This window comes from Bathycoccus prasinos, assembly GCF_002220235.1.
Source record: "Bathycoccus prasinos genomic : Chromosome_10".
Lineage (NCBI taxonomy): Eukaryota > Viridiplantae > Chlorophyta > Mamiellophyceae > Mamiellales > Bathycoccaceae > Bathycoccus > Bathycoccus prasinos.
Genome location: NC_023999.1, coordinates 397,835 through 421,990, shown reverse-complemented (window position 1 = coordinate 421,990; position 24,156 = coordinate 397,835). Strand labels below are relative to the sequence as shown.

General features: G+C 50.0%; 14 protein-coding genes across 14 annotated transcripts; 6 read left to right on the top strand and 8 right to left on the bottom strand.

Moving 5' to 3' along the window:
- Bathy10g02330 (predicted protein) lies at nt 1-1,371 on the bottom strand (the record flags this gene model as incomplete). Its single annotated transcript, XM_007510733.1, has 1 exon — nt 1-1,371. The coding sequence occupies one exon, from the start codon at nt 1,369-1,371 to the stop codon at nt 1-3; it is 1,371 nt and encodes a 456-aa protein (XP_007510795.1).
- A 402-nt stretch (nt 1,372-1,773) lies between these two features.
- Nucleotides 1,774-2,759, top strand: Bathy10g02320 (unknown protein; the record flags this gene model as incomplete). The annotated part of the gene is made up of 2 exons (XM_007510786.1): nt 1,774-2,054; nt 2,216-2,759. The coding sequence occupies 2 exons, from the start codon at nt 1,774-1,776 to the stop codon at nt 2,757-2,759; spliced, it is 825 nt and encodes a 274-aa protein (XP_007510848.1).
- A 58-nt stretch (nt 2,760-2,817) lies between these two features.
- On the bottom strand, nt 2,818-5,295 carry Bathy10g02310 (predicted protein; the record flags this gene model as incomplete). The annotated part of the gene is made up of 1 exon (XM_007510662.1): nt 2,818-5,295. The coding sequence occupies one exon, from the start codon at nt 5,293-5,295 to the stop codon at nt 2,818-2,820; it is 2,478 nt and encodes an 825-aa protein (XP_007510724.1).
- A 246-nt stretch (nt 5,296-5,541) lies between these two features.
- On the top strand, nt 5,542-6,627 carry Bathy10g02300 (predicted protein; the record flags this gene model as incomplete). The annotated part of the gene is made up of 1 exon (XM_007510601.1): nt 5,542-6,627. One exon carries the CDS (start codon nt 5,542-5,544, stop codon nt 6,625-6,627), a length of 1,086 nt encoding a protein of 361 aa, XP_007510663.1.
- A 58-nt stretch (nt 6,628-6,685) lies between these two features.
- On the bottom strand, nt 6,686-7,939 carry Bathy10g02290 (pseudouridine synthase; the record flags this gene model as incomplete). The annotated part of the gene is made up of 2 exons (XM_007510391.1): nt 6,686-7,621; nt 7,691-7,939. 2 exons carry the CDS (start codon nt 7,937-7,939, stop codon nt 6,686-6,688), a joined length of 1,185 nt encoding a protein of 394 aa, XP_007510453.1.
- A 194-nt stretch (nt 7,940-8,133) lies between these two features.
- Bathy10g02280 (hypothetical protein) lies at nt 8,134-9,330 on the bottom strand (the record flags this gene model as incomplete). Its single annotated transcript, XM_007510516.1, has 1 exon — nt 8,134-9,330. The coding sequence occupies one exon, from the start codon at nt 9,328-9,330 to the stop codon at nt 8,134-8,136; it is 1,197 nt and encodes a 398-aa protein (XP_007510578.1).
- Nucleotides 9,331-9,641: 311 nt separating this feature from the next.
- On the top strand, nt 9,642-11,750 carry Bathy10g02270 (predicted protein; the record flags this gene model as incomplete). Its single annotated transcript, XM_007510731.1, has 1 exon — nt 9,642-11,750. One exon carries the CDS (start codon nt 9,642-9,644, stop codon nt 11,748-11,750), a length of 2,109 nt encoding a protein of 702 aa, XP_007510793.1.
- Nucleotides 11,751-11,937: 187 nt separating this feature from the next.
- Nucleotides 11,938-12,783, top strand: Bathy10g02260 (predicted protein; the record flags this gene model as incomplete). Its single annotated transcript, XM_007510714.1, has 1 exon — nt 11,938-12,783. One exon carries the CDS (start codon nt 11,938-11,940, stop codon nt 12,781-12,783), a length of 846 nt encoding a protein of 281 aa, XP_007510776.1.
- A 61-nt stretch (nt 12,784-12,844) lies between these two features.
- On the bottom strand, nt 12,845-14,521 carry Bathy10g02250 (conserved hypothetical protein; the record flags this gene model as incomplete). Its single annotated transcript, XM_007510402.1, has 1 exon — nt 12,845-14,521. The coding sequence occupies one exon, from the start codon at nt 14,519-14,521 to the stop codon at nt 12,845-12,847; it is 1,677 nt and encodes a 558-aa protein (XP_007510464.1).
- Nucleotides 14,522-14,643: 122 nt separating this feature from the next.
- Nucleotides 14,644-16,153, top strand: Bathy10g02240 (26S protease regulatory subunit 6B; the record flags this gene model as incomplete). Its single annotated transcript, XM_007510576.1, has 2 exons — nt 14,644-14,667; nt 14,933-16,153. 2 exons carry the CDS (start codon nt 14,644-14,646, stop codon nt 16,151-16,153), a joined length of 1,245 nt encoding a protein of 414 aa, XP_007510638.1.
- Nucleotides 16,154-16,538: 385 nt separating this feature from the next.
- Bathy10g02230 (predicted protein) lies at nt 16,539-18,383 on the bottom strand (the record flags this gene model as incomplete). The annotated part of the gene is made up of 1 exon (XM_007510442.1): nt 16,539-18,383. The coding sequence occupies one exon, from the start codon at nt 18,381-18,383 to the stop codon at nt 16,539-16,541; it is 1,845 nt and encodes a 614-aa protein (XP_007510504.1).
- A 432-nt stretch (nt 18,384-18,815) lies between these two features.
- Bathy10g02220 (putative zinc finger protein ZF1 (ISS)) lies at nt 18,816-18,998 on the bottom strand (the record flags this gene model as incomplete). Its single annotated transcript, XM_007510595.1, has 1 exon — nt 18,816-18,998. The coding sequence occupies one exon, from the start codon at nt 18,996-18,998 to the stop codon at nt 18,816-18,818; it is 183 nt and encodes a 60-aa protein (XP_007510657.1).
- A 582-nt stretch (nt 18,999-19,580) lies between these two features.
- Nucleotides 19,581-22,887, top strand: Bathy10g02210 (unnamed protein product; the record flags this gene model as incomplete). The annotated part of the gene is made up of 2 exons (XM_007510511.1): nt 19,581-22,802; nt 22,864-22,887. The coding sequence occupies 2 exons, from the start codon at nt 19,581-19,583 to the stop codon at nt 22,885-22,887; spliced, it is 3,246 nt and encodes a 1,081-aa protein (XP_007510573.1).
- An 82-nt stretch (nt 22,888-22,969) lies between these two features.
- On the bottom strand, nt 22,970-23,920 carry Bathy10g02200 (adenylate kinase; the record flags this gene model as incomplete). Its single annotated transcript, XM_007510696.1, has 1 exon — nt 22,970-23,920. The coding sequence occupies one exon, from the start codon at nt 23,918-23,920 to the stop codon at nt 22,970-22,972; it is 951 nt and encodes a 316-aa protein (XP_007510758.1).
- Between the last annotated feature and the right edge of the window lie 236 nt (nt 23,921-24,156).

Here is a 24,156-nt window from a genome sequence, read left to right as displayed (position 1 = left end):
TCAAGGCACGCATCCAACGCGTTCCATGAGCACGTCGTGCGAGTAGACCACCGCGGGCGCGTACGCCGCCGTCCCGGCGTCAAACAAGCTCGGGATAGGCGCGGTGCCGGCTTGGTTGACTCTGGCGGTGGCTCGCATGGCGTCGTCGGATTGGAGGTACGCTACGGTGAAGAGCCGCGCTTTGACGAAGTTGCACCGGCGAATGTCTTCGAAAGAGTCGCCTTTGTTTTTGACGTCGAAAGGGGTGATTTTGTCGTCTCTCATCGGTTGGTATCTCCAGACGTGTTCGTAGTCGTAGTTGACGACCCGCGCGGTGTTGTAATCGACCGAGTATCCTAAACTTACCTGTCGCAACGTTTCCGCGCACAAGAAGGAACATCCGTCTATACCGCTCGTCTCGGATTCTCTCGCGTTCGTGAAGAGTTCCACCCGTTCGGCGTTATTCGCCGCGCCTCTTCTCAAAGTCACCGTCGCTCGGTTCGGGTTCTTACTAAAATCGTAATCCACGCTTTCCACCGCTGTCTCGTCCTCCAAATACGCGTTAAAAATATTCCTCAGATTGAACGCCCTATCTTCCACGACATCTCCGCTCGCCTCGTTCACGTTCTCCCCCGGCTTTTCGTGCACAAACCTCGCCCGATATTTCGGCGCCGGCGTCTTGCCCACGTCTGGTAAATACGCGACGCTCAACTTTTGAAATCCGGGACACGTGGCTGCTCGTTCTAGCGTTTTCCGATCGATAAACTCGTCCGACGGGAACTCGTACCCGGCGAACGAGACTTCTTCTTCCCACTCGCCGAGTAAAAAGAGCGGATATTTCGTCGCCCCCGGTTTGCTCTTATTAATCACTCGCTTCTTGAACAGTTTGGGATGCGCAATTTTATCCTCCAACGAAGTATCGCTCGAGGAAGAGGAGGAGGAGGAGGCTGCGTTGTTCGCTCGAATCCGCTCGGCGAATACCACAAAAGCGTTGTTATCATCCGCGCGCGCATCGCCAGCATCCAAAAAAGTCGACGATGAGAGTAAGATACTCGTCTTCATCGCAAAGTCTCGTCTCGTCGCCTTCTCCTCGCTCTTCTTCGTCTTTGTTGTCTTTGTCTTCTTCTTCTGCGTCGTTAATGTTGTGGTAGTAGTATTCTGGGTGCTCCTTTTCAAAGAATCCTCTTCACGAGCATAAGCATCATCACTCTTCGTGCTGCGACTCTTCCTCGCAGCAGCGGCACCCAAACGCCTCGTTCTTCTCCTCCCTCTTTCCTTTCGACGAAAAATCGATCTCGCGGTGGTGGTGTTTTTGGTGGTAGTCTCGACGCAAAGAGTTCCCCCCGCGTTTATGTTGCAGAAAGTCTGTTGCGTTTTAGGGAAAGAAGTCATCTGACACGCAACAAAGAGACTCGCGCGTCCTCCGAAAGCAGCCTCTCGATTGAGTGCAAAAACAAATCGTGAATTCAAATGCACGGTAGTAGTATGGGTTCCGCGAGAGAGTGCGAGAGAGGTTTCTCGATGCAATACTGGTTGGTAAAACAAGAGAAACAAGTGCGTAAAATGGGGGAAAAAGGCTCCCATTTAGGGGGAAATTCTTCATTCATTGTGCTCTTTTGTTTTCTCTCTCGCGCTGTATTAGTAAACGCCGACCCAGTATTCAAACAGTTAACACACCGATACGTAGCGCTTTAATCGACACGAGCTGTGGTACGCGTAATTTCCGAAACTCGAGCGTTTTTACTCCATAAAAAGAGATATTCGCGAGACGAATTACACACACGTTTCATCAGAATGTCCGCGTACGGGTTCGGTGGTCAGAGCGTGACTCAGAAGAGTGGTGTCGATGCTACGCTCGCGAAAAAACTGAGTCGATGGGAACACCACCGGTCAGAAACTTCCGATGCATTCGAAAGCGTCGAAAAAGCGTCGAAACAGTTCCAGGAGTGTTGCGCTTCAAAAGCGTCCAGAATCGTCTCCGCGGAGGAAAAAATCAGAAGCAGAAATATCTTCAAAAGAGAATACGAACGGTTTAAAGACGCTTTGGAGAAACTGGAGAATTGTTTGACCATGGGGTACGTTTTAGTCGTCGTCGCATCACATTCTTCGCATTTAGATGGTCTCGTTTGTATTCTTGTTCTTCTTCGTGTTCGCGTTGTTCGATGTATATTGGTGGTCCTTTCATCATTTTTGCCGCTGACGCGTAAGCGCTCGTTCTCTCGTCTTCTTCTTTCAGAGCAAACTCGGCGCGAGACTTTGCGGATAGACAGAAAATTTTACTCGGATTTACCGAGAAGAAGCGGATATTCGTGGCACAAATGGAAGCCGATGACGAGAGGAGCTCGCTGTTGAGTAGTAGTAGTAGTAATAATAATAACGGTGGTAGTAATACTAGCAAAAAACTGAGCGCGGAGGAGATGACGGAAGGCATGACGCCGGAGCAACTCTTGCGGTTGCAAATGCAACAGATTAAAAGTCAAGATCAAACGTTACACGCGTTGTCGCGTTTATCGACCAAGTTGAAAGCGACGAGTGGGACCATATACAACGAAATCGAAGAGCAGATGGAAATCGCGGACGATTTAGAAAAGGATTTTAAGCAAACGCAAATGAAAATGAAGGCGTTGCGGAAGAAAGGCCACGAGTTGAACGGGTATCGGAAGAACGAGATTGCCGAGCAAGATCGAAAGATTCGGCTAGAAGCGGAAAAGGAGAGAGAGAAGGAGATACGTGCGAAGGAGGCCAGTCAAAAAGGGTTCTGGGGTTGGTTTAACTCCTAAAGATCTTCCTCGTCGTCGGTGTTTCGAAATGAACGATGTACTTTTACAAAAATATTATTTACACCGCAGTCGCGCCTCCGCCGCCAGTGGTTGTCGCGCTTCGCACGCGACGCGCGTACGAACAATCCGCAATCGCTTCGTCAATTCTACCTAAAGCCAACTCAACTCGCGACCGGGTGGATTCGTCCTCGTCGCACGCGACCGTTCTCGTTGCGTGTAAAATCGTCACGCGCTTCGCGTCCACGTTCATTTCTAAAACGCGCGTCTTCTCGTCGACTTTTTGCGCCTTGCCGAATTGCGCTTCGAGCATGGCGACGGCCATTTTAAACCGCAGCAACTCCACGGCCTCCGTGTCATTCTCCTTCATAGCGATCGCGTGATCGCGTTCGTACGCTTTTAGCGTTTCCGGTTCTCGGTTCAATTGCAAAACGACCGATAAAGTGGCGTCGGCTAACACGTCCGCGAACGGATCGGACGCCCACTCTAAAATCACGTGTTCAACGCCAACTTCGTCGGATTTCTTCGCTTTACGAAGTGTAACCGCACCGTTGTCTATCGAAACACCTTCTTCCCATTTATCGTCGTCGTCTTCCTCGTCTTCCTCTTTTTTAATCATCGCGACTTCTTTTTTCGCTTTTTTCGTTTTACGCCCTTTCGTCAGGCTCTTTTTCTCTTCCGTTTTCTTTTCTTCGATTATGTTTTCATCATCGTCCTCTTCGTTTTTAAAGCTGCTCTTCTTAGGCATTCTTAACGTTCTCACCGCGTGCATGCCTTCAAACAACGCCTCTAGCGCGAATCGCAAAGTATCGATGTTCACTTCGCACGGAATCAATTGTCGTTGCGTCACGACGCTGGTTCGCAACCTCGCGTGATCTCTCACGTCCTCCGGCGCGACTAACAAATGACCGAAATCTTTCGCCACTAAAACGCCTCTCACCTCTTGACCTTCTACGGGTAAACAATCGCTCGCTAACGACCCGGCAACCTTTGCGACTTTCTCACCTCGATACCGAATTTCCACCGATTGGCAATTCTTCGGCGCGAACACGTTCATCTCTTTCCCGTCCGCGACAGCTTTCGCCTCCAAAGCTCTTTTCAACCTCGCCATTTCCGAGGTTTCTCCGTGGACTAAAACCACGTGCGGTGGATTCAAAATGTCCAAAAACTGTTGCGTCTGCGGGTAATCCGCGTGCGCGCTGAAGGAAATCGCATCGACGGAGCACCTCAGCTGTAACTCTCTTCCATCTCTCGCTTTGACTGTTTTCACGTCGCTTAAAATTTCCCTCGCCAACGTTCCTTGCACCGCAAAATCACAAATAACCACCCCGTTGTCGGAACTTTCGCACCAGTTTTCAAACAACTCCCTGCTCGTTCCACTTTGTAACATCGAAGGCGTCGCTAAAACAACGCACGGCCCAGTGTTCCCATCCAAATCGCTCGCCCGATTTAAACTTTGCACGTGTTTAAAATTGAACGGATTTTTCTCCTCAAACTGTCTCTTAATGTCCGCGTTGAGAACGTTTATGTACGTTTCAAACACCGTCATCGCTTTCCTCGCTAACGCGCTCGCTTGATACACCGGCACGTGACTCATCTCCGGATGTTTCTCCCAATAATCTTCCAAAATTAAAAGTAGCTCCTGCGCTCTCCCCAACGCGACCACCGGCAACAAACACTTCCCGCCTCTCCCTAAAATCCCGTGAATCTTATCGGTAAACCGCGCCTCTCTTTCCTCTTTCGGCGTGTGCGGACTCACTCCGTACGTGCTCTCCACGATGACAACGTGCGGCGTCTTCTTCGGTATATCCGCGGCCGGTAAGTGTCGATCCGCGACTCGAGAGTAATCCCCGGTGTACAAAACGCGACATCCGCCCACGTTCACTTCAAACTGACACGCGCCTAAAACGTGCCCGGCTCTATACGGCGTCACTTTAATCCCGTCGATGTTAATCTCTTGGTGGAAATCAATCACTTCGATTTTATCCATCGCAGCTTTTAAATCCTTCGCGTCCCAGAGTTGCGATTCGTCCTCTTCCTCTTCCTTTTCTTCGCTCCCTTTCGCTTTCGGTTGTTGTCTCGCCGACAAGCGAACAAAGTCGCTCATGAGCATGTGAAAAATCGCCTTCGTCGCGTGCGTCATGAACACTCTCCCTTTAAAATTCGTCCTGTTCACCAAAAACGGTACCGCCGCGCAGTGGTCCAAGTGGAAGTGCGTCACGAGTAACACGTCGATCGCGCTGACGTCGATTTCGTCGAAATACGGGAGCGAGGACAATCCGCTAAATCCCGGGTGGATGCCGCAATCGAACATGACGTTTTTCTTCCCTTCGAAAAAAGAGGCGACGATGCACGAGCGGCCGACTTCAGAGCCGGCGCCGAGAGGGATGAGTTCCAAAAGTTCCCCGAGTTCTTGTCCTTCTCGATTTTGGTGTGCTTCTCCAACCGTTGTGTGTGCTCGATTCTCGTCGTTGTTTTGCTGATCATCATCATCTCGTTGGTGTTGTTGTTCAGCGGCGAGTTGTTCTGGATGAGACATGTTTCTCTCTCTCTTTCTCTCTCTTTGCGTATGTTTCCTATAAAATCACACAACACAAAGAGAGAACGAAAGAGAGAGAGAGTGAAAACAGACGTCGTCGTTTACCCCTCGTCCTGAGTGTTTGTGTTCTTCTCGTCGTGTTCTCTCGCGCGCGCTTTAAAGTGATGAGAATGCATCCGAAAATTCGTCACTCTTTTCCCCGCTTTTCTGTAGCAGAGTTGGTGTACCATGAGTAACTCGATGTGAATGAGCCCTCCCGCCAAAACCACCGAAGAAGGAGACATCAGAGCGCGCGAGAGAACGGAGGAATTTCGAGCGCTCGTTTTAAAAAGTCGCTCTGAAAAGGATGATTCAGACGACAAAGAAGAAGCGTTCTTATTAAGAGCACAGCGCAAAGATGACGATGATTCCTACGCGATTCTCTTATCGAAAGAAGTATCGAAAGCGGCGTTAAACGCACAGATGCTTGCGCGAACGACCTCGCGCGCGATCAAGAGAGACCAACTTAACGTGTATTTTAACTTCGACGAGAAAGAGGACGCGAAGAAAGAACAGATTCGAGATTCAATCGAGCGAGAAATCGTGGAGTGCGTTCGAGAGATGCAAAATCACGTGAACCGATGCGAAGAGATTATCAAGAACGGAGAAACGAAGATGATGCGAGAAGAGAGTTTGAGGAGGAGTTTTGGGCAAAAGAAGCGACAACAATTCGTGGCGCATTTACACGGCATCGCTTTGATTACTTCGGAGAAAATCGAGGAGGTGGCGAAGACGTTGGATTGGATGCGCGCGAGGCGGTTTCGGGAACAGGCGGAGAAGGCGAAGCGGTTGGAGAGGAGACGAGGGGGGGACGCGAGGGTTGGGGTGGAAGCCGTGGCGAAGGATTTGATGATGGTGAAAAAGCAGACGGCGATGCCGGCGAGGAGGAGGACAATTGAGAATAGTAATGGTAGCGGCGACGACGTAGGCGATGGGAGTACTAGGAGTAGCGAACGAAGACAAAATCAACAACAACAGCGGCAAGAATTTGTCAACGATTCGGACGCGTTGGTCGCGGAACTCGTGGAAGTTTCGAGAGGCACGCAAAGAGCGGAGAGTAAGATTGTGGAGTTATCCGCGTTGTCGTCCATGTTTGCGAACGTGGTGTCGAAGCAATCGCAACAAATTGAAAAGATTTATACCGAGGCTTTGAAGACGACGAAATTTTTAGACGTGGGTAACGTTGAGATGCGGAAGACGATCAGTCGCCGCAGGAGTGGAAGCAATTACATGGCTTTTGTCTTGTTCATAGCTACGTTTGCGGTGTTGTTTTTAGATTGGTTTAATGACTAAAATGCTGCAAGTTCATATAAAATAAATAATAGATGCGCTATATTACTTCACGGGACCCCTATGTGCGCGCGTTTTGATCGGTATCGCTAATGACGTCGTCAAACGCGCTCGGCCTAGGGGCGTGTAATTTCAACATGTTTTCGCCCGTCACCTCGCTCCCGTCGCCGTCTTCTTCTACTTCTTTTCCTTCTACTTCGTCGCCGCCGCCAGATTCTACTCCTTCTTCTATTCCTTCTGCGTTTAGGCTTTTCTTTCCCTTCTGTCTCTTCACCTTCTTTTTATTCGTTTTCTTATCGTACTCTACGCCCGCGACGTCGTGGAACAACTCTAAATCTTCGGCGTGCAAGAAAGTTCGATAGGTATCCTCATCGTCGGCGTACGCCGCGTCCCCGACGATTGGAAATCCGCAATCTTTTAAATGCACGCGAATTTGGTGTCGTCTCCCCGTGAATATCCTCACTCGGACTAAACTCACTCTTTTATTCCAATGTTTACCTTCCAAGGTCAAATAGCCTCTCTTGAGAACTTCAAACTCCGTCTTGCACTCTTTTCCTCCCTCGTCCTCCCTCACTTTTTCTCTGAACCCGGTCTCGTCCTCCTCGTCCTTCCCAATCTTCTTCGTACTCGTCCAAAACTTCTCCTCCGGCCATCCAAAAACAACCGCGCTGTAAAACTTCTTCGTCCTCCTCTCCCGAAACATCTTCGCGGCAACGCCGGCGGCTTTCTTCGTCAACGCGCACAACAACACTCCGCTCGTCGCGTTATCTAACTGATGGCAGAAACGAACGTGCTCGCCCGGAAACCTCGCGTTTAAAAAATCCTCGCAACTCGCGTCGCCGTCGAACTTCGCGGTAAACCTCACTTTCCCGGGCCACCCTCGCGGCGTATCCAACCTCACGTCGAACGGTTTATTCAGCGCGACGTACCCGAGCTTTAAGTCTTCGTGGATAATTTGGAACTTGCGCTCCAAACACTGCGGTTGCCGGAGGACGAACTGTGATATAATAAGAGAAACGTGCGTTAGAAATTAAAAAATGTTGATAAAACGACTGTAATATGTCACCTCTTTCGCATCCTCGTTCCCGAGTCGGTTTCGCTCTTGCAAAAACTTCAAGTAGTTGATTCTTGGAACGATTTCCCCCGCGACGTCGTAGGATGCCACCAAAGGGTGCTTTGAATAGACTCGAACAATGTCTTCCTCGGTGAAGTCGCAGTGTGTCTTTAACGCGGACTTGAAATCGACGCACGACGTGGATGCGCGCAGCAAGACATCGACATCATCATCGTTCCCTGAATTGGACGACGAACGCATCGATGTCGTTGTTCGCGGTTTTAGGTATCGAGGATTCGTTCCGCGACGCACACGACGGAGAGAATTTGACGATTCAGACGTCGTCGAGAAGTGCGAGACCTTTTGATGAAGACGACGAGAGATAATAATGGGAAGAGAAAAACAACGAGTCGTCGCGATGAACATAAAGCGCATATCTTTTGCTCAAAACTCCCCTAATAAAATGTGGCGGTTTTGGTGCTGTCGCGTATCGCCACATCCGCCGCGTCGGCTCTTTTCAGGAGCAAAGCAGACATCGATTCTTCTTCTTCTTCTGAATCGTTGTTGTCGTTATTGTCGTCTCCTTCGCTGCTGCCGCTTTTTGTTCTACGATCTAAAACTATTCTTGCGTTGCTCATCTCGCGCACTAAATCTAATAACATGCGACACTCTTTCTCCTTGGCGGCTTCTTTCGCGAGCGCGAGCGCGGCGGAGGTTTCGGCGTCCGCGACTCTTTTTTCCAGCGACGATTTCGACGCGGCGGATTCCTCGAGAAGTGCTTCGAGTTCTTTTTTCAAACGCTCGTTTTCTGTTCTCGCTTTCTCTTCGCTGAGAAGTACGCTTTCGATTTCCTCTCGCAGCGGTCTCGAACTCGCCTCGAATCCGCTTCTCGCCTCGCTTTCCAACCGTTCCGCTTTAATTTTCATTCTTATCAGCTCCTTCTCGTTTTTTACCAGCTGCTCGCGACACAACGCCTCGGACTCTTTCCGTTTACATAACTCTTTCTCTTTCACCGCGACCTCGTTTTCTCTCTTCCGAATCGCTCGCGCGAATCTCACGAAACTCGCGTCCTCGCTTCTCAGCAACTTCAACCACGTTTCCCGCGCCGCCGCGTCGGCATCTGCCAACCCTTTCGGAATCACCAAAACTTTCTCCTGCTCTTTCCGTTCTACTTCCTTCGTGCCTATTTCTATCGCTTTTATGCGATCTTCGCAGAGCAACTTCGCTTTTTCTCGATTTAATGTTACCGCGCGTTTCTTTAAATCTTCGATAGCTTCGTCTCGAGTGCTCACCATTTTGCTCAACCGTCGGCTCTTGGCGTTCGCTTGCGAGAGGTCTCTCTTGAGCGAGGAGATCAAATTCCGTTCGTTTTCGCAACGAGAACACTCCTTCTTTTCCTTTTCCTTCGTTTTTATTGTTTTTCCTCGCGTTATCCTCTTCATTGCAATCTCGTTCAAACCAATCTCGTCCGCTTCAGCATCGGCAACGGTCTCCTTCCTCGCGATTAATCTCGCCTGGGTTCTCCTCACGACTCTGTCGGACAAGATATGTTCCGGCAAATTTAGGTGCGACAGAAAAGACGACGAAAAAGCTTCGTTGTTCTTCTTTTCGTCTTCGTCGTGGTTTTCTTCCTCTTCGTTCCTTTCCGTCATATATCTTTGCGCTCTTTTTACACCCAAAGTGTGCTTGCGCTCTCACGCCTCGCAAGGCCTGAGTACGAAAAAATGGTGCAAAACAAATCCATCGAAACACGTATATGTATTTGAACGAAGACCGCTCTGAAATTTCGTCCGGAGCTAAAATCTGTCTTTTTTGAACTCGTGGACGAAATTTCGCGGCCATTCACCTGCGCGACATTCACCTTTTTCATCATTTCGACTTCGTCTTTTTTGAGCACTTTGATGAGAGAAATTTTCAAATCGTTCGCCCCCTCAGAAGAAAACAAAGAGAAAGAAAACAAATCATGCGAGAGAGACGGTTTAGCGCGACCACGAGCGCTGCTCGTGGAAACAAAACCGCGACGAATATTGAAAAGAAAAAGACGAAAAAGAAGACCTCGCTCTCTTCGTCGGTATCGTTTTCGCAGCTGGTGTGCTCTCCAGAAGAAGCTCTCAACGAGAAGAATATCACTTTAACGACGACGACGGGGAAAAACAACAACCTTGGTTTTAAAATGATTCGAACGGAATTGGACCAAGTCGTTCGGTGTGCCGAGAAGAGTACTGATACTACTACTGCTACTCATAACAACGAGAGAGGCGGCCACCAGAGATTAGTCGCTCGCGTGGTGGTTTTGGACGACGACGAGGACGAGGAGGAGGACGAGGAGGACGAAGAGGAGGAAGATTCGGACGTGGAGGAGGAGATTGAAGGAACGCAAGTTCCGCTCAGCGCAGGCGGGGGGAAGAAGCGTAAGAAGAAGAAGACGGATGATAACAACAACGGCGAGATGGGAGATTTTGATGTTGTTGATGATGATGATGAAGAGAAAGAAGAAAATGCGCAAAAACTATTCGCGACGACTTTGACGACGGCGACGCCGGCGACGGCGAGGCGAAACAAGGACAAGTTTCGATTGCATCAGATGTGCGCGGAGGGAGACGCGCTCGGCGTGAACGCGTGGTTATTAAAGTCGTCGTCGTCGTCGTCGCGGAGACGGCACGTGAAGAATATCGTCGATGAGAAGAAGAAGAAGAAGGGGGTAAAGTCGGCGAAGAAGTTTTTCGCGAGCGGGACGCCGGCTGACGCGATGGGAGGACAGACGTGGCCGCCGCCGCCGGTGAAGGAGATATTCGATGCAAAAACCGGAAGGAAGTTGACGCCAGAGGATGGGAAAAGCGGCGATGGTGACGAAGGGGACGATGAAGACGACGACGATGACTCCGCAAAATACGACGAAAAAGAATGCGATGTGAACGTTCGAGACGATAACGGTAACACGCCGCTCGCGATCGCATCGGCGTTGAGCGATGAAGAGGTTTCGGTATCTATTACCGAAGCGCTTCTCAGGGACGAACGCATCGATGTGTTTGGCTTTTGCGACGTGGACGGATACGCCGCCGTGCACTGGGCGTGCAAAATCGGTAATGCCAAAACGTTGGAAATGTTGCTCGCGCACGATCAATCACTGGTCGACTTCCGAGCGGATGATTTGAAGTGTAGCACTCCGGCGATGGTCGCGTCGAGGTACGCGCAAATCGAGTGTCTAAGCGTTCTGAAAGCGTTTCGGTGTGACATCAATTTGCGAGATATTTACGGAACCTCGATAGTATACGAGTGCGCCAGCGAACTGGGCACATTGAAAGAACGAACCAAATGGCACTCGAAAACACGAAAATTTCTGTTGGATACTTTTCCAGAGCTCCGCGTGGCTATTTTACACCACGCGGATTGCGGTGATCACGTTTCTGTCAGACCGCATCAAGAATCGCCCGATCGAATCGTCGCCATTTTGAAAGCGCTTGAAAGCGCTTCGGACGATAAGTCGTCGCTGAAAGCGAGCGGAGGCGGATTTTTCAAAGACGAGTTTCATCTCGACGACGCGTTCGAGGAAGCCGACCCCGAGGATGTCCTTCGAGCGCACACGGAAGACTACGTGGCGACCCTGGCTGAACTCGGCGAAGCCGTCGGCGATACGCCCATCGCATTCACACCGTTCGTACAAACAAAAAGAGGAGTACCGCCGAGGAAAATAAAACCAATCGCCAACTCGGATACGTTTTGGTCGAGTGGGACGTTACGCGCCGCTTCGCGAGCCGCCGGGGCTGCCGTAGAAGGCGTCAAACGCGTCGTGGAAGGGAAAAGTAGACACGTTTTTTGCTGCGTGAGGCCGCCTGGACATCACGCAGGCTTGGAAGGTGCCACGGAAAACGCCGTCTCGTCGGGATTCAGTCTCGTAAACAACGCCATGATTGGTACGTTTGTCTCTCTCTTTTTCTCTTTTCGTTCTTCCGTTTTTTGCGTCCGTTTCTCGGCTCTCATAGAAAGCGCAGCGACTGTCCTTCTCTGTTTTGACGAAGTGACCCGTGTCGTTGTGACTGATACCAGAGCCACACATCAAATTTTTGTTTAAAAAGCGGTCTTGTTATACGGAGACGAGCGAAGCTTCACCTCTCTTCCGACAGATACGGATTGCACATCTTCGTTGTTGGATGTTTTGTTCTTCTCGATGTTGTGTTTTTTGGTAGCTTTTCTGTGTGCTCACATTTTTTCATTTTCTCTATCTCCCCTCATCAGGTGCGTTACATGCGCTAGAAACTATGGACGATATCGAGAAAGTCTGCGTGATTGATTTCGACGTTCATCACGGTAACGGTACGGAAGAAATCGCGCGCTCGTGGACCAACCGTCATAAGCGCGAACAGATGATGCGCTCGTCGTCTTTGTCGGCAAAAAAGCAAATATTCTTTTGCTCCATTCATTTAGCCGACGACGGAGTGCGGAGTGGCATTGAGTTCTACCCGAACACCGGTGTAAAAGATGATCCGTTAGGGAACTGCTTGAACGTAGCCATCGCGCCTTTATGGGCTAACGGCATCGAAGAGAAACGCATCAAGACTCGTAAGCGACACTTTGACGAACAAACGACGTTATGCGAAGAAAATAACGAAGCTACGATGAACGCTACGCAAGATACGACAACTACGACCGCAAATGTAACAACAGCAGTAACAACAACAACAGCAGCAGCAACAACATCAACAGAGAATAGCTCGGCGGCAAACGAAACCGGTAGGGAAGCGTGGATGAGAGCGGTGAAGGAACGCCTCGTCCCCGCGATTCGCGCGTTTGCGCCAAACTTATTAATTATGAGTGCCGGGTTTGACGCCGCTGAGACGGATTTAGGAAACGTAGGTGTCGACAGAAGAGGCGAACGGAAAGTAGGAGTGAACTTGCAACCGAAAGACTACGAAGAGATGACCGCTCGATTGGTCGAAGCAGTCGAGTCGTGTCCGGAGGCCAAAGGCGTGGTTTCAATACTCGAAGGCGGGTACGGCTCTTACGACGCAAGTAGTGGATTGGATCGCGACATTTTAGCCAAATGTTGCGTTTCGCACGTCAAAGGGTTGTCCTCGTTTGGTTTCGATAAGTCGACGTACCAGTAAAAGATGATACAGTATGTAATATTATTATTTAAGTTAAAAATTGAAAATTTTGTACACCTCATCACGCCGCGGCCGCTTCCGAGGAAACTTTATCCGCGGCAATCTTTAAACTCTTAATTTCCTTCAAGAAATACTCCGCGATCGTGTGCGCATCCTTCACAACTTCTGGATCGGTAACCAAAGTCAACCGTATTTCCCCTGCGTAACTCAACACGCTCACTTGGTTGATCAAATTCGCGCAGGCGAAATCCACCGTTTCCACCTCTATCCCGGCCAATCTCACGCGCTCAACCGGCCCTGGAACGTTCGTTAAGACCATAGAGTGTCGAGACATGTAATCGTAAAGGGTTTGTTTTTGCATCGCCGACCCGAGTTTCCCGATTATAGCGTTCAAGAAGATCGTAATCGCCGCTTCCGGCGATCGTTTCAAATCATACGTTTTCTTCATCGTTCGTTTCAACCGTTCGGTGGCTGAACACGGGCCCATCGAGAGTCGCAAGGAAACAAACGTGAATAAATTTTGCAACGTGTACGGATCTTTTTTCATATTTTCCATCTCTTTCTTCGGTATAGTCGCGAAGGGAATAATCGCCCTGACTCTCGTCGACGGTTTCTTCGTAAACGGGCAGTCCCTCGCCTCCATGTACCTCTGCACCGCCCCCGCTATGCACGACACGACCACGTCGTTTATCGTACACTTAAACGCCGCCCTCACTGCTTTCAACTCCTCCAACGCGATCGGCGTAGACGTCGTGATTTCCCTTTTACCGGACCATTTCACCGGCTCGTCTCGAATGACCGTCTTATTATCCGCCGGTCCAAACGCCGTAAACACCGCGCGACAAAAACCAACCATAAACACCCAAACGAAATACAAACAGTCCAACATCATCGCCCACGCATTCTTAAACTCCTTTTTCTTCTTACTTCTCTTCCAGTGCACCATTTTCACCGGCTCGCCGTCTAACCCACACGCGATGTGTTCCAATACCTTCACCGCGTGCACTCCATCCCCGATGGCGTGCGAATATCGAATCGCCAACACCGGCTTAATACTACTTTCGCTATCGCCGTTCTCGCTACTTTTACTTCTATTATTACTCCTTCCTTTCGAAGAACTCAACACGAACACGTCGAACAAAGGCACGTCCGTTTGTAACGGTTTCACCAGTAACTCGTTCTTAATCTTGTCTAATTCTTCGTGCGAGTGCACGTCGTCTCGTCTCGTCACGTGTTTTTGAAACCGAATTTCCGTGGGCACCCAGTGCAATTTCCCCAACACGTTTCCCTCAACAACCGGTTCGACTTTACACCGAAACCTGGGAAACTTTGCCAGTTTGTTCAAAATACCTTGTACATGTTCGTCCGAAGGTACAGATTTCATTTGGAAAAACGCGACGAGTGGGTAATCGATCGCGCCCGCGTGCGGTGGGTGCACGCCGGAGGTTAACGACGCTCGCGCGAGACTTTCATCCATCGGGGACATTTTCGGGACATCTCCTTCTTCCCCCATTATTATTCTTTCTTGCCCCCAAACACTCTTTGACGACTTTACGAGAAAAAGAAGCAGAAAAAGCAAATCGTCGTCGTCTGATGAATCGTCGTCCGATGAATACTCGTCGTCTGAATCAAAAGGGTGGTGGTTGGTTTTGGCGCGCAAAAGTCTCTCTCCTTTACTTCTACTGACGAAGCAAAAGCAAAGGAATATCAAGAGAGAGAGAGAGAGAAAACAATCCATTTAGGGTATCAATAAAACCCTAAACAAATTGGCGCTGGCTGTGTTTCCTTGTGGTTTCAACAGATCACTTCGTCACACAAACACACGAGAAAGAAGGAAAAGTACGAGGAGTGTACCATAAAATGGCGAAAGTGGCTTCACCGATGGTGAGTGCACGACTACTTTTATACATCATCACATCGCGCGGTGTATAGTTTTTACTCTCGCGCTTCTTAAGTAGTTTCTTTTTCTAAGAAGAAGAAGAAGAAGCGTTTGATTTTGAAATCGGATCTCTCTTTTCTCTCTCTGAACGACGACGGGTAAACGACGTTGATTCGTTTGGTGTTTTGGATCTCGCGTAAACTCTCGTTTCGTAAACTTTGCTCCTCGTAAACGCGCACTCACCACCAGATGTTGCTTTACTACGTACAGATGATGATGGACAACCCGGACGCGTTCAAGAAGACGAGGAAAGGGATCGATGAGAAAGAAGAAGAATCAGAAGAAGAAGACTTGTACGTTCGGTACAAAACCTTACAACGCGAATTAGAGTTCATACAAATCCAAGAGGAGTACGTTCGGGACGAGCAGAAGAATTTGAAAATCGAACTTATGAGAGCGCAAGAAGAGGTGAAACGAATTCAATCGGTCCCGTTAGTCATCGGGCAGTTTTTGGAGATGGTGGATGAGAATTCGGGAATCGTCTCGTCGACGACGGGGAGTAATTACTACGTGAGGATTTTGAGCACTTTGAACAGAGAGTTATTGAAACCTTCGTCGTCGGTGGCTTTGCACAGACACTCGAACGCGTTGGTGGCGATTTTACCGCCCGAGGCGGATTCGAGCATCTCGTTGATGAGCGACGCGGAGAGACCGGACGTGACGTACGCGGATATCGGCGGCGCGGACGTGCAAAAGCAAGAGATGAGAGAGGCGGTGGAGCTGCCGTTGACGCACTTTGATTTGTATCGACAGATTGGTATCGACCCACCGAGAGGGGTTTTGATGTACGGACCGCCGGGAACCGGAAAGACGATGTTGGCCAAAGCCGTGGCGCATCACACGTCGGCGGCGTTTATACGAGTGGTTGGGTCGGAGTTTGTGCAAAAATATTTAGGAGAAGGCCCAAGAATGGTGAGAGACGTGTTTCGATTGGCAAAGGAGAACGCGCCGTGCATCGTGTTCATCGACGAGGTTGATTCGATCGCGACGGCGAGATTTGACGCGCACACTGGGGCGGACAGAGAAGTCCAAAGAATTTTGATGGAATTGCTGAACCAAATGGATGGTTTCGACCAAACGGTAAACGTAAAGGTGATTATGGCGACGAATAGAGCGGACACGCTGGATCCGGCGTTGTTGCGACCGGGAAGATTGGATAGAAAAATTGAGTTCCCGAACCCTGACCGAAGGCAAAAGCGATTAGTGTTTCAAGTGTGCACGGCGAAGATGAACTTGAGCGACGAGGTGGATTTAGAGGATTACGTTTCTAGACCGGATAAGATTTCAGCGGCGGATATTCGAAGCATTTGCCAAGAAGCCGGTTTGCAAGCGGTGAGGAAGAACAGATACGTCGTCATGCCGAAAGATTTCGAAAAGGCGTATAAAGTCTCCGTGAGAAAGCCGGGCGATGATTTCGAGTTTTACAAGTAAAGCGAACGAACGAACGTTTGGCCGGCGCTCCGCGAGTGAAATACGACGTCTTAGATATAGATATGTAGAAGAAAAATGAGTATTGAAAACCAGTTGTATTCGCACGTTCGTTTTTGTGTTTTCCATTCACTCTCGCTGCTCCGCTTTCTCTTTCTCTCTCTCTTTTTGTTTTTGGCACATCCTTTTCTCTCGCCGTCTACCACCCTCTCTCTCTCCTTTTCTCTTCTCGTACCTTTTTTCTCACCCTCTTATAAACACCCTCTTACACCCTCTTCACCCTCTTACACCCTCTTTATGTTGTTACACACCCTCTGATTTGTTGTTGTTGTTGTTGTTGTTGTTGTTGTTGTTGTTGTTGTTAAACGGACGTAGCGAAAAGCAATAATTATTTCTTGCACTTGAAGCACGCGCCTCGGGAAGCAAAGTTGTGCGCGCCACATCCGTCGCACAACCAATCGCCGCTTCGCATGGGGAAACCTCCGCGACCGTCGTCGTCGTCGTCGTCTCTTTGTTCTCTCGAAGAAGGCGGTCCTTCCGAAAAACCGCTTTTCCTCGTTTTGCACTTGAAACAGGCGCCTCTCGAGGCGAAGTTATGCGCGCGACATCCCGCGCACAACCAATCTCCCGGTCGCAACGCCGCCTCGACGCCGCCGTTGTGCGAATAGCCATTCGCTTTATCGTCGTCGTCGTAATCGTCCACCTGATTAGCACCCGCTGTGGATGGGTTACCCAATGGCGGTGGCGGCACAAACTCTCTTTCCATGCCGCCGCCAGAAGAACCCGTCGGACTGGAAGCTTGCGGCGGTGGTTGCATCACCGGCGTGACGTTCTTCTTGATTTCTTTGCACTTGAAACACGCGTTTCGAGAGGCAAAGTTATGCGCGTTGCAGTTTTCACAGTACCAATCTCCCGGGCGCGTACTGTGCGCGATAGACGACGGGTCGGTGTTCGGCGCGTAACCGGCTCTCAAGTTGGACGGCGGCGGTGGACCTTTCGGCACTTGCGGTTGCGGAATGGCGCCTCCTGGCGGACCGCGCGACGCGGCGGCTTTCGCCGGCGCCGCGCTTTCCGGAACAACCGCCGCGGTGGACTTCGCGATGGATGCCCAACTCGTCGGTCGTGGCGCGGACGGCGGCGCTGGCGCTCCTCCAGGAGCAGACAAACCTCCTCCCGGCGGCGATGGACCTCCCGGCGGTCTTTGTGGTTGCTGCTGTTGTTGTTGGCCTCCTATCAAAGATGATCCCAAGCCGCTGGTGAAACCCGGCACACCGACCGGTCTCGGACCAAGCGGCGGAGCGGGACCTCCTCCCGTCGATCCCACCCCACCAGTTCCTGCTACAACTGCCGCCGTAGACGTCGCTGCGACAGATCCACTACCTCCCATACCCCCCATCATGTTACCACCACCTAAAGCTGACGAAGCCGATGAAGACAAGGCCCCGCCGGCGGAATACGAGCCCGGCGCCCCGCCGGTTTGTTGCTGTTGTCCGCCACCGCTACCCCCACCAACCGGCGACGTCGAAAATACGCTGCCTCCGAACGCGCCTCCGCCGGCACCCCATGCGCTGCCCCCAAAGCCTAAACCTAATCCACCAGCCCCGCCGCTCCCAACTGATGCCAAAATACTGGACGCCGCGTCGTAATCCGTAGCAAAATTCGTGTTTCTTTGCGGCATCGCGTCGCCGTGTAACCCGCCGAGGCCGCCGCTTCCAAAACCTCCAAACCCATCTCCAAGCCCCCCTACGGCGGCTACCGTTGTTGTTTCACCCACCAGTCTCGACGCGCTCGCTAACGATCCCATCAACGGCATCCTCGGATTCGGAAACGGCCTCGCTTCGTCGCTCAACTGAATGCACGTCCCTCGGAACCTGGGCAACAAATCTAACTGACTCTCCAAACTTCGATCGAGCCATCTTTCAAACCCTTCCACGTCCTGCCCGGCGTACCTTCCGAGCGTCAAATTTATCGCCTCCGGACTTTGCTCCGCGTAATACCTATCGCACCCCGGCAGTAACCCCAACAAAGCTCTCGACAGCCTCAAACTCTCCGGACACTCCACCGAGACCAACACCGCGCCTTGCTGCGTCACTTTACACTTGGGCAAAAGCCTCCCGGTCACTTGCGGGAACTGCGTCGACGCGTGCCTCACCTGCGATGAAATCGAATTCGCGGATTGATTGCACTTGGACAATCCGGAGAGTAAAATCAAATGCGGAGGTGCCGCGTTCATCCCTTTATTTTCAATCAATCAATCATAAAAGAAAGGAGAAATTGTTTTGTTGTCAGCATGAAAAGCAGTACTAATACGAGTAAAGAGAAGACGATTTTGGACGCGTATATATAAACACACAGTATGCGTATTCTCCTTTTCCTCCTCGACTTGTTCTTTTCTCGTTCTCGTTGTTTCAAAGACGAAGAAATGAACAGATTCTCAAAGAGAGGAGATCCAATTGAAAACCGACGGACTCCCGACGCTTCGAAACGAAGCATTCAAAGAAGAAGAAGAAGAAGAACTTCATCATCGAGAAGAATGCGAAAGCCTTCTTTCACGGAGAGACAAAAACGCAAACACGCGCGCAAAAAGAGGTTCACTCAACTTCAAAAGTACGCGCGTACACGCGAGAGAGAGAGAAAGAGAAAGAAATGAATCAAACGATGATTGTTAAAAAAACGACGACGACATCACACGCGCACCCGCTCTCGCATCTTTCTGCGCGACGAACAACCCTTCAAACGGGCTGTTCCTGTGCCACTGGAGGACGTTGGCGAGGTTTTCGATCGCTTCTTCGGCGGCTTCGTCGAACCGTAAGCGGCAGTACGCGTGCGGGTTGATCGATTGTTCCATGTGGTAGAGTCTAATCTTTCCTTCCGCTCTCTCTCTCTCTCTGCCTGTCTCGCGTTCTCTCTTTTTTTTTTCTGTCGTTTTTTTTGAGTCAAAGTGTCACAAAAGCGTTTGTCAGATCAGAAATGACATTTGGGGGAGTTGCATCTCTTCAATTTTGTGCTTTGTAATAAGCGGATGTTTTTTTGAATCGATCGAAAGTAGACTTTCATCCGTAATAAGCATCGAAAGCTTCGGAAAGTGTTTCATTATTCCAAGCGCGAGAGAGGCTCGTTTTGTTCCGTGTGTGGAGCTTTTTAAAGCGTGTAAAAAGTGTTTTTTTGTACGTGTGTCGTGTTGTCCCAAAACAGAGCCGTGTTTTCTGTTTTTTTTTCCTCCTCTCTTTTTTTTTTTGGTTCCTGGGGGAGGACAGACAAAAACACAAATTCAGAGTCAGATGTAATACACATTAAACGCGCATAAAAACGGAGGATACAAACGCAAAAACTTTTTACGAGAGAGAGGAGATGAACGCGTCTTCTTCTTCCGTCGTTCTTTCTTCTTTCTCTTTTTTCTCTGTTTCGGTTTCTTTTTGAAACGACGAGGATGATGATGATGCAAAACGAGGACAACTTTGAACGGAGAAAAAGCGCGACGGTTTCGAGTTTGGTGATGACGAGCGGTGATGATGATGACGATAAAAGCCGAGCAGGGCGGGTGGACGAACGCGTGCGAGATTTCGTCGAGCGCGTGAACGCGTGCGAGAACATATTCACGACGAGTTCGTGCTCCGGCCGAGTTTCAATCTTCGCGGAGAGGACGGAGGAAGATTGCAAAGAGAAGAGGAAAGGCGGCGAGTGGGTGTTCGTTTCGCACGAGTTAGTCGTCAAAGAAGAAGAAGAGGAGGAAAGAAGTTTGATGGTGGAGAAGATGAAAGAAAGTTTAAGAAAGTCATCATCAACGTTGACGCTGCGGTTTGAACCGTTCATATTAGCGGTGGAGACGAAAGACGAGCACACGGCGCGGATGTTTGTGAAGTGCGCGAGAGACGCCGGGTATCGCGAGAGCGGCGTCGTGTCGACGGTCGATGAAAGTAAAAGAGCGAGTGGGAGTGGGAGGATCACGGCGAGCGCGCGGTGCTCGATTCGAATGGAAGCGCTGGTGGCGAAAGATGGGGAAATGCTTTTGAGCGACGAGGGATTGCGCATTCTCGTTGAGGAATGTAACAAGAAAATGAAGGCGAATTGGGAACGCGCGGATCGGTTTTATGCTCTGTTTACGGAGAGGTTTTGCGGTGAAAAGAAGACGGATGATGCTCTCATCATCAACAGCAAAAACAACAACAACAACAACAACGGTGGTGATACTAGTAACAACAGTCATAGCGGGAGAACAGAAAAAGCGAAACGGTGCTGGTTCCTGGTGGACTCGTTGTGCGCAAAGACGTGTAAAGACGCGTTGAAGCGAAACGGGTGGCTCGATCAAAGTCGAAAATCGGCATCCGCATCAATTGAAGAGGCTCAGAGGAGACATTTAGTCGTCGATAATCCAGTTGTACATGAGGAGATAGACGGCGATGTTGAAGGTAAAGAAAATACTGGTGAGGATGGGAAAAAAGTCAAGAAACCTAAGGCGCTACCGCCGAAGAAGAGTTTCGTGAAACTACCGGTGATTGAGACGAACGCGTTTGTTACGCTCATGGATAAGAACGCGACTGCGGTCGAACCGTCCTCGGCGCCAATCCATTTCGCCATATCGTTGAATTTGGCCACATTTATCGTCGAGGACGTAGACGCGCCCGGGAATGAGAATGGTAGCAGGAGTAATAGTGGTAGTGGTAGTAGTAGTAGTAGTAGTAGTAAAACTCTTCCTCCAGCCGCACTTCTCGCGTCGAGAATTGCAACCACGTTGAGGAATCAAAAGGATAAAGGAATCACGTGCACCGAAAAGTTCATAGAGACTGTCGTAAGCGCGGACGTGCCGAAAAAATGGGAGAAACTTGGCGACAATCTCGTGCTTCTCCCGAAATCTGCCTTCGCGAAGTACCGAGAAGTCTGGGATTTTTTTCCACCGTGGGAACACGTCGCGGAGTGCTTGAAAGTTCAACGCATTTTTAGGCAAGACACCGTGAGCAAAGGCCCCAAACGCGAATCGCGCGCGGTTTCGGTTCACGGAAATGACAGCGGATGGGTCGAACACAAAGAACTCGGGGTGACGTACGGATTTGATTGTTCGAAAGTTATGTTCTCTTCCGGTAACGGCACGGAAAAGAAACGCATGGGTTTCGATGTTCGCGCGCGAAACGAAGTTATCGTAGATTTATACGCCGGTATTGGATATTACTCCTTGCAACTGCTGAAAAACGGAAATGCAAAGAAAGTATACGCGTGCGAATGGAACCCAAACTCGTGCGAGTATTTGCGATGGAATATAAAGAAGAACAACATCGAGGCGAACAGATGTGATGTGTTAGAAGGTGATAACAGAGAAGTAGCTCCGAAGAATGTTGCCGATCGAGTGTTGCTCGGATTATTACCCACATCTCGCGAAGCGTGGTCCGTCGCCGTGGGCTGTTTGAAAGCGGAGAAAGGCGGCGTGTGCCACGTTCACGAGTGCGTCGACGAAGGCGACTTTGAGAAAAAAGGCGATGAAATTCTCGCCGCGTTGCGAGAGGTGAAACCAAATTGGACCGCTCGAATTGAAAAAGTTGAAAAAGTGAAGAAATACGCGCCAAGAGTTTGGCACTTAGTCTACGATATCGTTTTACGACCACCGATGAAAAGGAATGTGGGGGAAACGTCCTCCTCGCGCAAAAAGTTGATGGAGAGTGAAGGCACAGGCAAGACGAAAAAGTCACACTTCGCGAAAGTATTGCGCAAGCACCGCCCAACATTGGAGGAGGTTCGAGCGATTAAACGGAGTCGCGAACCAGTCGTTTTTACGGGAATCGACATTGGAAGTTGCGCGCAAACGTGGACGCCGCAATATTTGCTCGAGAAATCACCCACGCTTGCGAATGCGAAAGTTTCCGCGCACGTCTCTTCGAGCGCAAACTTTGATTTCGCGAGAAAGAATTTCAAATACGAAACGCTCGTCGGTAGAGATTTCTTACAGAAAGTAGTAAGGTCCGCTTCGTCGTTGTCGTCGAAAGCAGAATTTCTCTATCTCCGAAGTTTAGGCGCCGATCCAAGGAAGTTTGAACCGGCGATGGCACTCCAGCAATTTCCGGAATTGGTAGGAGACGTTCGGCTACCGTCTGACTTATGGGATAATAAAGAGAACGCATTACATTCGGTCGTTTTGAGAGTTTCCAGCCCAAGCGTGAAGATTTGGTTGCATTACGATGCCATGGATAACGTTTTAATCCAACTCAACGGAACGAAACGCGTTGTTTTGTTCCCACCGAAACATTCCGGCGATTTGTATTTGAAGGACAGTTCGAGCATGGTGAGCGATATCGACGATTCTAAAACCAACGATGCAGAGTACCCTCGATTTCGACACGCGTTAGAAAACGCCCAAGAAATTATTCTTCAACCGGGTGATTGTTTGTTCATTCCAGCGCTGTGGGCACATAGATGTGAATCGGGATCAGCCGCTCCATCGGTTGCGCTCAACGCGTTCTTTCGCGACTTGGAGAAAAATGCATACCCGGCGAAAGATGCGTACGCAAACGCGGATCCTATCGTAGCGAAAGAGGTGCTCGCCAACATCGAAGAAAGTATTGAAAAACTGAAGGCGTTACCGAACCAACACGGTGAATTTTACGCCAGCGTTGCGAGCGCCAATTTGGCTCGCGCGTTCGGCGTGGATCCCGTGCCAACTACAGTCGTCGACGACGAGAGTAGGGGGAAGAAAGACAATAATCGAGCGAGTGTACTATTGAAAGCGTTTTGTGGCGCTGTCGTCGTAGCGGTCACAAAAGCAATCGCAAAGAAAAAGATTGCGTAATACGAGATGGAAAAAGAATGACGCTTTATCTAAATCTAAATCTACTACGCACTACTCTTCTTCATCTCCTCTAAACAGAACCGCATCAATCTTGGCGTCGTCTCTGGTATCCCCCCTAAAATCTCAAACTCGCTCAACATTCCTTTCTTTCTATACCAGTCCTCTACCGGCAAACTTTGCCTCTTGAACGCTTCCAATCGGGCTCGCACCGTCTCCTCCTTATCGTCGTCTCTCATGGTCATCTTCCCCACGCATTTTTCCGGCGGCGACAACGGCGGCATGATTATCCTCACCCCATCTTTCGTCGTGTAATCGATATCGGCCACGTTATACCCTTTCCCGCACTCCCCGCATTTCCTCCTCGCGCACGCCTTCTCGACCAAAATCGCCTCCTCCAGCGTAAAGTTCAAAACGACGTCCACTGGAACCGTTTCCGATAATCTCTCCGCTTGCGCTATAGTTCTCGGAAACCCATCCAGTAAAAACCCGCGTTCGCTCGCTTTCGTTTTTGGCATCGTTATCTTCTTAATCACCGCATCGACCACCATTTCGTCCGGTAACAGTTGGCCCGAGTTGACGATGTTTTGCATTTTTTTCCCTAAATCCGTTTTCCTCCCGATTTCCTCTCGCACTAAATCCCCCGCGGAAACGTGCTCGATGTCCATAGTTTTGGAGAGAATTTTCGCGTACGTGCCTTTGCCAACACCCGGCATGCCCAAAACGATCCAGTTTATTGCTTTTCCTTTTGAGTGAGGAGACGACGAACCCCCTCTGATGCGTGCATCGCAGGTGGATTTTAGCTCTGTTTCGATGACATTTTCTTTCCCATCATCAGCCGCCGTTTGGACGAGGAATCGTTTTTGTTGTCCTCGTCGACGCGTAAAAACGATGGACGATGGAGGCAACGCACCACGAGTACTACCACCACTACTACTAAAACTATTCTGAAAGAGAAGACGCTTCAACAACGGCAAAACGAGTGAGTCTCGTCTCATGTTTTTCTTTTTCTCAAAGCGTCGGTTTTATGGAGATTTTATGATGGAGACGATGGAAACGTTTCGCAACCCGTGCCAGGCGAGCTTTTCGGTGTGCACTTCCTCGCAGACTAAACCTTTCCTTTCGCACGTTTCCAGAAAATGCACGTAATTCGGGTCCAGACCGATAGATGGACCAAACCCGCGACCGTTTAAAAGCGAGGCAAACGTTCGATGTTGGTGCGCGAGAAGGACGC